This window comes from Macrosteles quadrilineatus, unplaced genomic scaffold, assembly GCF_028750875.1.
Source record: "Macrosteles quadrilineatus isolate MER2022 unplaced genomic scaffold, UCM_ALF_1.0 Scaffold_1__1_contigs__length_201487025, whole genome shotgun sequence".
Taxonomy (NCBI): Eukaryota; Metazoa; Arthropoda; class Insecta; order Hemiptera; family Cicadellidae; genus Macrosteles; species Macrosteles quadrilineatus.
In genome coordinates, this window is record NW_026542594.1 from 98,539,072 (window position 1) to 98,553,370 (window position 14,299).

The window sequence follows — 14,299 nt, forward strand, 5'->3', positions numbered from 1 at the left end:
ACATCTACATCCTACACAATTTCCTACGTCATGGACCTGTTTCCCTCCATTCCATTGCAATTAAAGATTGCAGATACCTTAATCTAATCGTCATAAACAGTTCCCACACTCCGGACTACTCGCCTTGACTACTTCCTTCACCACTTCCTACGTCGCGGACCTGTTTCCCTCCCTTCCCATAGCATTTTAGGATTGCAAATACCTTTATCTAATCGTCATAAACAGTTCCCACACTCCGGACAGCTCACCTTGACTACTTCCTTCATCACTTCCTACGTTGCGGACCTGTTTTCCTCCCTTCCCGTAGCATTTTAGGTTTGCTGATACCATAATCTAATTGTCATAAACATTTCCAACACTCCGGACAACTCGCCTAGACTACTTCCTTCACCACTTCCTACGTCGCGGACCTATTTTCCTCCCTTTCCATAGCATTTTAGAATTGCAAATACCTTAATCTAATCGTCATAAACAGTTCCCACACTCCGGACAGCTCACCTTGACTACTTCCTTCATCGCTTCCTACGTCGCGGACCTGTTTTCCTCCCTTCCCGTAGCATTTTAGGTTTGCTGATACCTTAATCTAATTGTCATAAACATTTCCAACACTCCGGACAACTCGCCTAGACTACTTCCTTCACCACTTCCTACGTCGCGGACCTATTTTCCTCCCTTTCCATAGCATTTTAGAATTGCAAATACCTTAATCTAATCGTCATAAACAGTTCCCACACTCCGGACAGCTCACCTTGACTACTTCCTTCATCGCTTCCTACGTCGCGGACCTGTTTTCCTCCCTTCCCGTAGCATTTTAGGTTTGCTGATACCTTAATCTAATTGTCATAAACATTTCCAACACTCCGGACAACTCGCCTAGATTACTTCCTTCACCACTTCCTACGTCGCGGACCTATTTTCCTCCCTTTCCATAGCATTTTAGGATTGCAAATACCTTAATCTAATCATCATAAACAGTTCCCACGCTCCAGACAGCTCGCCTTGACTACTTCCTTCACCACTTCTTACGTCACGGACCTGTTTCCCTCCCTTCCCATAGCATTTTAGGATTGCCCATACCCTTATCTAATCGCCATAAACAGTTCCCTCACTCCTGACAGCTCGCCTTGACTACTTCCTTCACCACTTCTTACGTCGCGGACCTCTTTCCCTCCCTTCCCATAGCATTTTAGGATTACCCATACCCTTATCTTATCGTCATAAACAGTTCCCACACTCCGGACAGCTCGCTTTGACTACTTCCTTCACCACTTCCTACGTCACGGGCCTGTTTCCCTCCCTTTCCCATAGCATTTTTGATTGCCCATACCCTTATCTAATCGTCATAATAGTTCCAACACTCCGGACAGCTCGCCTTGACTACTTCCTTCACCACTTCCTACGTCGCGGACCTGTTTCCCTCCCTTCCCATTGCACTTAAAGATTGCAGATACCTTAATCTAATCGTCATAAACAGTTCCCGCACTCCGGACTACTCGCCTTGACTACTTCCTTCACCACTTCCTACGTCGCGGACCTGTTTTCCTCCCTTCCCATATCATTTTAGGATTGCAGATACCCTAATCTTATCGTCATAAACAGTCCCCACACTCCGGACTGCTCGCATTTACTACTTCCTTCATATCACTTCCTACGTCACGGACCTGTTTCCCTCTATTCCCATAGCATTTTATGATTGCCTTTACTACTTCCTTCACTACTTCCTACGTCACGGACCTGTTTCCTTCCCTTCCCATAGCATTTTAGGATTGCAGATACCTTAATGTATTCGTCATAAACAGATCCTAGACTTCGCACTGCTACCCTTGACTACAATGTATCGAGTAATCTTAAGTATAATCTTTGCTCAATATTAACAAGTGATGTTTTTCCTTTTGTACTGTATTTGTAATTTCCTAGTATACTGTGGGTAGTTGGCTTATTATGAACACATGCTAAAACTTCAAATCTTTTGTTTACTTTTTACTTGTTATTTAATTCAGCCAACATGGTTACCTAGCAACCCATAAGACTAATGTTAAGAAAATGTGATTTTCAGTTTCATTTTTCTACGGATTCCTGAGAGACTTTTTTAACGCCATATAGATGTTGGCACTCACCGGTATGGTCTTTATCACCATGCAAAATTTGAAAACGATTGATTCAGCCGTCTAGGAGGAGTTTGCGTATTACGAAATGCATAAAAGTCGACGTATAAGAGCTTCGCTCGCTTCGCTCGCTCCGCTCAATAAAAATAAAAAACAGTTAACAAAGTACTATATAAATAAATATATATATATATATACTAGCTGTAACCCGCGGGCTTTGCCCTGTTTAACTTCTTAATTTTCAAGATTATCTCGTTCGCATGGCTCAATCACGTCCTGGTTGAAGTTTGTTCGCTACGCTCACTCACCTTTAGGTTGGAGCTTGTTCGCTACGCTCACTCACCTTTAGGTTGGAGCTCGTTCGCTACGCTCACTCACCTTTAGGTTGGAGCTCGTTCGCCGCGCTCACTTGCCTTCAGGTTAGCTCGATCGCTACGCTAACTCGCCTCCAGGTTGAAGTTCGTTCGCTACGCTCACTCACCTTTTGGTTGCAAATTAGCTGTTGTCATACAATGTAAAAGAAATAATAGTGCTGCACCCTGTTGGTAAATTTTAGAAAATATTAAACCAGTCCGGGACTTTTGGGACAGTCTGTATATATGAATTTCAAGGGACAAAAGAGTCATGCCAGAAGAGCATTACGAGTGTGGCCTTGAGTGCACGTAGACTTCTTATTGTTTCTATTTTAAAATCAAAATCTGAACCCTTTGTTGATGCGTGTTTAGTGTGGAAACGGTTGAGTGTGGCGATGTTGACTAAAACAAACTAATATTTTGTTAACAAAAATAGCACAAGTGTCATCCAGTGCTGAGGTTTTGTCACCCAGTGGCTATGGATGGTGCCGACATATATTTTTTTTAATGATTCACATTTTAATGTATTGGAATTTTAAAGGTATTAAAAAAATAGCATATTGTGTAATTTTTCTATTGTCTCAATTTTAGAGTATTTTCAGCTTCCATTAAGTTTCCGTAGTAGTACACTTTTGAAATTGAGCTATGATTTTGGCCCAAGAGGTTGTGCAGGGAGCCTTGACCTGTTACAACGTTCTAGAATACGTAATTAAGTGAGATTATGGACTTTTTACAAGCAAATATAATTGGAATATTCATTAACAGATTCGTAGAAATGCGTGAATTTCACTTTCATTCATGCAAAAATCTTCCGGGGGGGGGACCCCGGACCCACCATTTCACTGGGTAAGTTCGGCGCAACTGTCGCCCAGTGGACATCCCTTACAATAGGCTCTGAAACATATGGTAGCAATTATTGTTGACTCTGACTTATTATTTAGTTTCTTGCTTACCTTCTCCTTTCTTTTGATGTTGTTTATTTTTTGCCCATACAATAAATCCTCTAAAATGATAATTATATTTTTTTATTAATCATTGTACATCACCACACAAGGGTTTATAAGTGACTATGTCTTTGTCAATGATTTTCAAAATTAAACAAGATTGCTGTTGCTGTTACTACTTAAACTATTTCAATTGTTTGCAAAATGTAGTTGGTGCCAACAGAAAGTTAATTAGAAAAGGAATTGCTGTATTGTTTAATAAAGATAGATTTAGATTAAGATTATAACCATGAAATTTCAAAAAGGGGATTGAGCAAAAAAATTTCAGATCTCAACATCTCTGAAATTTAATTATTGGATGAAATTAAATTGCATTACTAAGACAAATCGTGGGAAGTTATGTGTGAACAACTATGGTTAAAAATTTGTGTAGAACAACACTATTTGAAACGGAAAATGAAATATGCATTACTTGCATCATTGCTTTAACATCTTAAAGAATACTGCAATGTAAATAAGTAGGCCTACGGTACCGGTATCGTTGAACGTTGAAGTTGTTAAACGAGATGTGCTCTCTAGAGCGGAATGAAAATCCATTACCTAATTACAACAGCAATTACCTTGAAAATTAAAATGAGCCGGGCTGGCTTACTTTACACCCAACTTAAACTCTGGAAACTGATCGCATATTATTATAAACATGCTTGAGTTAAAAAATAGACTAAAGTTATTTAGCTTTTAATTTACAACTTTACAAATCACAAAATAATGTAGTGAAGTAAATAACATTCTCTATGTGATATCATTCTCTATAATGACAGTGATTGTCATGATCATATAGATGGATGTGACAGTTTAAATTTTTGTGAGTTTATTATGTTTGACAGTTATGTTGGACAGCGCTGGTCTAACTTATGAAAATCAGAAAGAAAATAATTGATTTGCCAAACTAGAAAAGTAAACAATGGTGTGCAGCCTTTTGCACTTTGTATTAATTTGCACCATAAATACAAGCTTGAACTGTGTGTTAGTAATTAATATACAGTAGCTACGTTGACATTATAACTAACAACAAGCTTTATTTGAACCAATCCACCAAAAGCACTCTCTTTGAGAGTTATCACTCTGATCTACTACGTGCTTACTGCTTAGCTATTTTGGGATTCATCAGAAAAAACTCATCTTTTGAATTGCTGAGGATTAAAGGTTTTAAATATTTATCTCAAGTAGAAAACAAAGAAATAATAAATCATAAAAGAATATATACAACATTTTGATTTACTGGTGACCTAGTATTTAAGTTTGGCATGTTTATCTTTCTAAAAGTTTGAAAAGATACTATTGAGTGAAAATTTAAAAACGTACGTTTTCATGTCCCTGGCCTTTTACTTCATAGATACTGGATTTGTAGTTTATTATTATGTGTTTTTATATTTTTTGGGATGGGGGCAACATGTTACACACATTTATTTAGTTTTAAATAGGTTCTAGGTATTTTTTTCGTATTTTTAAAGTCTCGAAATTCACGATCATGACGTGTCCTTAGGGTACATTTTCCAACTTTCACGCTGTTTTTGGACTAATTATTGATGCCGAAATATATAAAGCCATATTTTTATGTCATCAATGGTTATTAAACTTACAAAAAAGGAGCATATTATAATTTTATTGTCATTGCAAACTGACTACCATGACAAAATAAGTCTGTCCCTCGATTTGGCGTCACGACCATTAGGGAAAAATTTTCAACTTTGGAGCACGACAGTGGCAAGCCTGGCGTCGATGGAGTCAGTTGGTTTTAGAGACTAGTTCGGGGTGTACTTCAGGTTTGTAGTGCCGGTCGTTTCGAGTTGAAAGGAGGAATTACAAGATTAATAAAGGAAAGATTGTGTTTTTTGTAATTTTGGTGTGTCCATGACCGTACATAGTCATTCGATGAAGTAGACATGGTGTTAATTTTTGTTTAAAAGATATTTCAATTGCTAGATTAACCTAGAAGTCCACTTTGTATCCTCGAACATGAGGTGCAGGGCTACCGCCAGAACAGAGCCAAATAACACGTAATTTCACGACCAAAGTTTCACGACCATCGCGGGGTTTTTCACGACCAATCCAGCCTTATGGATTATAGTGTGTTTGGTCGTGACAATAACTTTAATATAATTGTAAATTGAACAGTTTAGTTCAATTGAAACACATATTTTTGTTATAACTAACAGTATAATTGAAGGATTGTTTAGAAAGATTTAGATTATTTCAGACAATTCACAACCGTACCGCTTGTCCCTGACCATCACGTTTATGATTTCTATCATAAAAATTTCAAAAATTAAAATATCGTCATATTTCAATGTTTTATACACAAAAGAAGCACACCTATATACAAACATAACGATTTTTCGGGTCTCAGGTAAGTTTTTCGTAGTTACACAAACTTAAAAAGATTTTATTGACTTTTTTTAAATTTTTTGAGTTTTTTTATTTTTTTCTAGAAAGACCAAATATACCAAAAGCTCAGTGACCTTTTTATTGTATAATGGTCATAAGAGTAAATTAGTTTATAGCAAAACATAGTTATAAAAATAATATTAACTATTTTTAATATTCATTTTAACGTCCGTTATGGTCGTGACAGGATTTTGTGTTTTCCACTAAAGATGCTCTTTTTTAAAAAAAAACTACCAAAGATATTGCGTTACCATGGACATTTTATGAAACTTCAAATGTTAATGAAATAAAAAAAACTAATAAAAGTTTTGAAAAAAGGGGAAAAAATTTTGCAAAGTGCTTTTCCTGAAAACGTACGTTTTTAAATTTTCACTCTATTACTATTTACCTAAATATTATTTACACTAAGCTTTCTTGGCAATATTTAGCCATAATTTGGGGCAAAGTTGGTTACAATATCAACAAATTGTATGATGTACTGTATGATATAAATGTATGATTGACTGATGATGTACAATGAAGCTGGAAAAGTTGTAAACAATGATCAAAAGAACAGAGTTTTTAAGTAGTGGGTACTACGATGTCTCAAAGAAAAGTAACGGGGAGCTCTCAGTAAAATCTTGTCAAGCAACTCAAATAAATTTTAAGATGAAAAATGTTTGTTCATCAGTATTTAAGTCATATTATGCAAGGATGTGTATCCTACAGTTCATTTAACAATGCTTGATTGATGGTAATACAAATATATAAAACATACCTATCACTTAAACTAATGTGATTACTGAAAGCTTTGGTTTTAAACGAATTAAAAATCTATTTACAATTAATTGATTCCAGTTGACTGAATTTGTATTTTCAAAAAAGTTTTATCTCTCTACCATCTGTTCCAAAACTCTTAAGCACAACCCTTCCATCAACTACTTGTAGGCCCCCTATAATTTTTCAAATTTGGTGATAATATTTACTGTAATTAAAAAAAAGTTGTCTACTAATTGGAAACAAAGTATTTAATAGCCTATTTATGAGATCTGCAGTTTTACTAGAGATCATACAATCAGCAGAAAAATTGCTCTTGTTCGAGTAATAGAAGGGGCTATCATTATGCACATTAAGTTTTATTTCTTTGAGTGACCAACCAGCATGGGTATTTATTTAAGTTGAAACATTGTCAGTTGAGTTTTAAACAAGCTCACTCATATGTTTGGAGGAAATGAACTAAGGAAAACCCAAATACTGTACCTTATTTACTAGGAGTACAATGCAGTTGTCTGCTTGCAATATTGAGCGGAGCAAGCACATTAATCAATAATTTTGAAAAATGTAACGACAAATTTATTGTTTACGTCATAATTAGTTTTAATTTAATATATTAAGTTTTTATGATTTTTAGTTACTAAACAATTGACTAAACAGTACAAAAAAGCATTTATTTACATAATACAAGTTAAGAAAACATTCACACAGTTAAAAATACATGAACTCAAATCAAATCAAATCAATTTATAGGAATTTTGCAGAGTAATAAGTAATAATGAAATAATAAGAATAATAATAGTGTTCATTGCTGTATAAGTGAACGCAGACGTGCCAGTTCTCTACGTTTAGTTTCCCAACCCGCATTATTGTTGATACACTTGAGAAGGCGGTCTTGAGAAAAGCCTGGTTCAATTATAAGTCCTTCGATGGACCGAACCCGTGACATTGCAACATACGTAAGACCCAGGGCAAACTCTGTGGTACCAATGTCAACTACTGCTTTGTCAACTGTCATTCCCTGAGCCTTATGGACAGTAATACCATAGGCAACTTGCAAGGGAAACTGTCTTCTTGTACAGGACACGTTGTTTTTTCGGTATCCAACAGTGAGTGGTAATATCGGAAGAGAGCCATTAAAAGTTGGACCTTCGTATCCATCAAAATGGACCAAAATACAAATTGGAAAGTCGTCCATCGATCTATTCGGTCCATAGACAATATCAACAACATTCCCCAGACTGCCGTTGCACAAGCCTTGGGAGGTCCAGATGTTTTGGCGTAGTATTACGCGACAACCTTGAGATAGCTGCAGAGTTGCTTGTAGTCCTTGGGCTTCATCCTCTGATGCACCACATGCTGTTAAGTTGTTATGTTTTGCTTTTATTAAAGCAACAGGCTTGTTTGAAGACCGTAACATGAGTTGATTGTATTGATGTACGGCGTCTTTCCTTGCTTTTATTCGAATTGCGCTTGTGAAACTTTTTACTGTAGCAACGTTGTTTGATGAAAATCGTGTTTTAAGCAATTCATAGTCAGATAGAGTTAATTGGCCTAGAGCCATACGCTTTAAAGTTTCTCTGAAACAGTTCTGATCATCTCCAATTTGACGCATCACCTGCTTCAACTCAAATACTGTTTTGAACTGCTCAAAAAGAAATCTTCCTTCAATTGAAGAAACTTTTCTTGGGTCTGCTGGAGCTAGTAATGTGCGATCCAGAACTGGTGGCAACTGGTTGAAATCACCAAAAAAGTAGACAATACAACCACCAAAAGGTAATTCTTGACGATTAGTGAATGCTTGACGCAGACGTTTGTCTATCATGGAGAGCATTCGAGTGCCAACCATTGACATCTCATCGCAAATAATTACTTTGACAGTACGGAAATCTTCCTGTAATTGGCGCTCCGCCTTACCTGTAAGATCGGAAACAGTACCACCTCGTGTTTGGACTATATGTAGTGCGTTGTGTATTGTTTGTCCGTTTATATTATTGGCAGCCACACCTGTTGGCGCCATCAAAATAACACTTGAGCTACCATGCAGGGATTCAATCATATGTACCATTTTATTTATAATAAATGACTTTCCGGTTCCAGCCCCCCCTTGCACGAGTGTAAGCTTTTCACTTGATTCATTCGCTAGTTGCTGTGCTAGGTGGTCCAGTATTTTCTGTTGACCCTCATTAGGCGATAACACATTATTAGAATGATCGTTTGTAATATTTACTTGTATTTCTTTCTGTTTCTGTATGAAATCTAAGTTCTCTTCTAGTCCAGGATATTTGTCATAAGTGCCAAACCCATTGTACTCTCGATCCATATCACGGTAACCTAGTATCACATCCTGAGGTGCTTGGTTGGGAAGTGTTCTTGCCAACTCCTGCCAGTCATGGTGGTCTTCTTCTGGTAGTACTACGTGGTCAGTATCGATGTCTTCAATTTCTGGTAGTTCCCACAATGAAAGGTTCCGTGAAGTAAAGGATTCTTTCCATGTTGTGTGTGTCTTTAAAGCTTCGCAGTTTCGCCATGCAATGTGCATCAGTAATTTTTGCTTGTAGTAAATTTCATCATTTTCTTCATTTATTCCAGGTTTTACTACCGGACGGAGCTGAAGGACACGTGATTTTCTGTGGTTGATAAGCCTACCACGAACAATCTTGTGCTTTGTGGCAAACTCGCATAACGTCATTGGCTCAAGTGTTGCTGATCTCATAGCATAGTGATCCATGATAGAAGTTTGTATAAACTCATCTGTATCTGTACTTGTATTTGCCACAGCAACATAGTCATCAGTAGAAATGTATAGCTTTACAAACTGCCTACTGGAATGGTACAGAGGATCGCCCGTGAGGAGATGCATGACTTCGCATGCTGAAATATCTCGTTGACCTATCACTTTAGTTAACATTTTGGTGAATGCCTTTTTTGCGTGATCATTGGGTGTACAGCTAGTCATGATTTCTTTGAAAAGTGTTTGAAAATCTTGTGACTGGGGTTCTCCTTTTGTCGCATATTTCGATATATAGTTTACAATAGCGTGTTCAGATGCTATGATCTTGCAATCAGTGTTTGCTCGCCACAGTTGGGACACAAAGGGGTTGTGGTCATTCAAGAGTTCATCATTACGCTTTGATTTATATTGCCAAACTCCTTGTTCGTCTCTTGACAATGTAGAGTCCAACAATTTTGGTTTTGGAAATTTAAAGCGACATTCTTGTGGATGTGAGGGATCTTTTAGACAGTAAACACTGTGTTGAGTGTGTCGCTGCACTCTGTTCAATAGTTGTGCAAAATGTATTGGATCTCCCAGAACTATATCAGTTGCCCAAACACTTGAAGGATGCTTTTCAGCTCTTGGTGCGTCTATTCCAGGGTTGTAAGCTGACACGATAGTGTCATAATATGCCTTATGAACTGCTAAATCATCAATTGATGCAGTATCGAATGTACGGACATCAGGCGCATTTTCAAGCCAAAGAACAGCATGAACGTGAGGACTACCGCGGTGTTGGTATTCAAAACGCCACCAAAAATCTGTTATCTTTAACTTTTCCTTCAATATGTCCATAAAAATGCAAACACGCTTTGAAAAGTACTCGTCTGCAATAAGTGGGTTTTCACTAAGTTTTTCTTGCATAACTTGGCTTGCTTGCTTCTCGGTAAGTAAATTTAATTCTTCAACAGATATACCAAAATGCCTCGCCAGACAACTCCACCAAAGGTCTGCTGCACTTAACGTAAGAAACAATGTTGGTACGCCCAGCTGATTAACCATTGACTGAAGCTCTAAACGTCGTTGGTACCAAAATGATGAAGTGCCACGGATTTTGGAACCCCATGTCAGCAAACGTTTTATTATTGACGGGTTTCTAGCTACTTCCACTTCTAACTGTGCTATATTACCACAAAAGTCATTTTTTTTTTGCGAATATAGCACTCTGTCGACAGGCATCGTGTCTTTGCATCGTATTCAAGCAGAAAAATCGGAATCGAGGATCTTGAGAAAATCGTTTGTCTTCATATCTCATAAGAAACTCACACCACTCTCGAAATGAAACCTTGATGTTCCTAGTTAGGTCAAGGAAATCTGCAGCACCGTTTGGGAACAAATGGGGGAATGCTTGTGGAATATAACCGGAGTGTGTAAATTCATTGATGGGAATAGGTGAAGCTCTTGGCCATTTTATTTGGTTTATTATAGCGGATTCTTGACTTTGTCTCGGAATTAGTGGAACTGCTGTTTCTTCAATATGATCTTTGTCAAATGATTCATTAGATAAACCACCTTCGTCAATATATCTTAATTCATCAGCGACACTGTCATCCAATGGCAAAGACTCAATAACGTCCATATCTATATGAACATCAGCATAATATTGATTATGTGTTTGTAGCCAATGAAGTGCTTGTAGGACCTTTTGCTTCCTCACACGGAAATCGGAATAACCTGTTACTCCTGCGCGGCGTACAATCACAATCCCAAGGCGTGAAGGGGCGATTGGCAGCGATGTAGCGATATCAGTTATATCTTTGTTCAACATTTATTACATGTCCTTTGTAATGATATTGACCTAATGATCTGCACGCTTTAAACTGGTATACCCGCATGACAGGGTGGATTCGAGCTATTAACATTTGTTCAATCATTGAAAGATTTTGGAGTTCTGCAGGAACGATTGATGGTTGCATGTTGTTTGTCGAAGAGAATTTTTCGGGATTTTTGATGCATGATGTACAAATGTAGTTATCATTGCTAACTATGTCCAAGCGTTTACAGATTGAGCATGGTTGATACGAAAGTTCATCCAAATTCTGCTTAAACCTCTGAGCATACTCTTCATCAGTTGTAGTCGCCCGCCAAACATGACGGGATGCGTTAACAGTGCGTCGCCCAAGATTGGCCCCACCTCTCCGTAAACGTGGCATTTGCCTGAGAAAACATACACATTTTGATAGTTAACTTGAAAACAACCCTCATAATTAAGCTAAATGAATCAAAATAGTAAATAAAATCAAAATATTAATTTCAAACAGTGTTTAGTAACAGTCAATCAGATATAATAATTGACAATTGGATACAGAAGTAGACATCCTACATTCCACCTATATGGACCAGCTTTTGCAAAAATATATTATTTTTTTTTAACGTAGTCGTGTGAGCCAGTCACAGAATGCGCTAGTATCTAAAATCCTATTTTCTAAATATTTTTTTATGAAATAGTTTATGAGTCATAACAGTTGTTGCTATAGCTCATATTGAGTCAATCCACCAGTTTGACAATCAAACAGGACTAATTTGCCAAAAACATTGTGTATTAGACAGAAATTATGTAGTAATTTAGATCAGCGCATAATTCAAGACAAACTTGATTAAAACAGGCAAAAACTTCTAACATGGCGATGTTTAATGGTCTACTTGTACCAATAGTTAAGGGTATAATAATTATAAGCTGTATAATAAGAATCAACATACAGAATAAAAGAAAAATTTAGCAATCCTTCATTAAAAAGTACACTTGGAGACAATAGCTTGTGTCTTGGCTCGATAAAACCATTTGCATAGACTCGAAGCTGTTTAATAGTAATCAATCGCTCTTTCTTTGATAATGTAAACTGTTAAAGTAATGTATAGCTGGCTTATAAACTTGACAAAATTATATGCTATTCTTGTAACCAAAATGTCGCACAGCTTAGTGGCCAATGTTAATATTACTATTTATTACATTTAAAAGTAAAACTTTCACGATTTCATAGTTAGGAAAAAAAATTTAAATTGACTTGAGGATTGGACTTTTGAATGAGAGAAAACAGTAAGATAGGTGACACATTTTAAGTAGCCATAAACATACTTTATTAGTGGTATAAACCAGAATTCAGTTTCAGCAATATACCAATAGGCTTTGCCAAAAATATAGATATTAAGTTAATACCTATATGCTGTTATTTGTATGCTGTATCATTGTACACTAACTTGCATTAAGTTACATATATATATAATTTCTATTAAGTGGTATAAACCAGAATTCAGTTTCAGCAATATACCAATAGGCTTTGCCAAAAATATAGATATTAAGTTAATACCTATGCTGTTATTTATGCTGTATCATTGTACACTAAATTGCATTAAGTTACATATATAGGTATATAATTTCTATACTGCAAATGAATCATGGTAGGCCTATGTGAGACCTGTATTATAAAAGGTAATAACGATTATTATTATATTATTATTACCTCTTGTATGTAGAATTTCCTTTCCTCTATTTTTCTTCAATGTCTTCTTGGTATTAAAACAAAATCAAACTCACCAATTCAATTACTGTACCTCAATTTAACTGTTAACATTGTTGTGAGGGGTTGGGGTTAGCCACGGGGATCGTGGAAATAGTTTTAACACATGTTTAAAAGCATTGTTGGTTGCCGCGCCAGTTACTGGGATTGCGGAACAGAAATGTCCTGTCGACACCGTTGATTAAACAGCGTTGGTGGTGTAGTGGTTAAAATACCCGACTGACGATCGTGAGATCCCGGGTTCGAAACTCGTCGGCGGTGATAACTTTTTGCTTCCGATTTTGTTAGAATATAATTTTCCCTTAACTTCACTAATTAGTTTTTTTTTATCTGAACCATTTATAATTTAATTTGGGGATTAGAATGCATTTTTTATAAATACAATAACTTTATGTTTGTAATCATTTCCTAACAGCAAATAATTGATATAGGCTAATCGATTATTTAAATTATCAATTCGTTTAAGTATAGGCCTATAACTTAGGTCTAGTTTTATTTTAGCAGTTAAAAGTAAGAAATATATCGTCGACCACTTTCAATATTTCCCTTTTGTGCAATAAAATGTAGGCCTATCAATACGACTATGAAGTAGACTAAAAATAATAAGTGAAAACTTTAGGAATTGGTTTACGTTACATTACATTTGTAATAAAACATCAAAATAAGCAGTTTGCTTAACCCTAAACCTTATTTTTCCTAGTATCTGGTACCTATATATTTTTCAACTTAAATTTAGACTACTATATGGCAATGTTTAAAAACTATTTTGTTAATTAGTATCGCAGGGTAAAGCGAGGTGGTAGAAAATAGGTCTACCGGTTGGCCTATTTTGGTTAAACGACGATGTTAAATATCTTGTCATGAATTTGACAGAGGAGCAAAGTAGGCCTAATTCAATTGGTGATTAATAATTTTTGTCGAAGTGCACACGGCAATATTAGTTAATCCTTTGGGATTTTATTGTCTAAGTTACACCATTTAGTTTTAAATCTTACCGGTAAACCAAGTGGTTGTGATTTCATTTCGCAAAATGATTTTGTATTTTTAGCTACATTACATTTTTTATAAATTTACTTGCAAATCAAGGGCGGTGTGATATTTGTTATTACATAATTATATGTTGTAGTGTTTTTAATAACCTCGTTTTATATTCTCCTTCTCCACACAACATATGGAGAACCAACCTCCACACAACAATGTGACCGTTGGCTGTGGCAATGGCGGCAGGTGAAGACGTTCTCTGTTGTCCCAGTTGTAATATTTTAGTAAAAGATAGTGACAAAGCTTTGCAGTGTGATGGTTTTTGTGACAAATGGCATCATATTGCCTGTGTAGGAGTTGAAATCAAAGATTATAAGAAGATTGTAGATTTAAAAGATACTGTGAAGTGGATATGTGAAGC

The 14,299-nt window shown here is 36.3% G+C and overlaps 1 protein-coding gene across 1 annotated transcript; it reads right to left on the reverse strand.

Annotated features, from left to right (window-relative positions):
- Window positions 1-7,408: 7,408 nt before the first annotated feature.
- Window positions 7,409-10,381, reverse strand: LOC128999172 (uncharacterized). The gene has a single exon (XM_054425572.1). It carries the CDS (start codon window positions 10,379-10,381, stop codon window positions 7,409-7,411), a length of 2,973 nt encoding a protein of 990 aa, XP_054281547.1.
- Window positions 10,382-14,299: the final 3,918 nt, after the last annotated feature.

Bases quoted from the DNA above. Each gene is read 5' to 3' on its own strand.
- LOC128999172 (XM_054425572.1), bottom strand. From the start codon at position 10,381: ATGGTTAATCAGCTGGGCGTACCAACATTGTTTCTTACGTTAAGTGCA.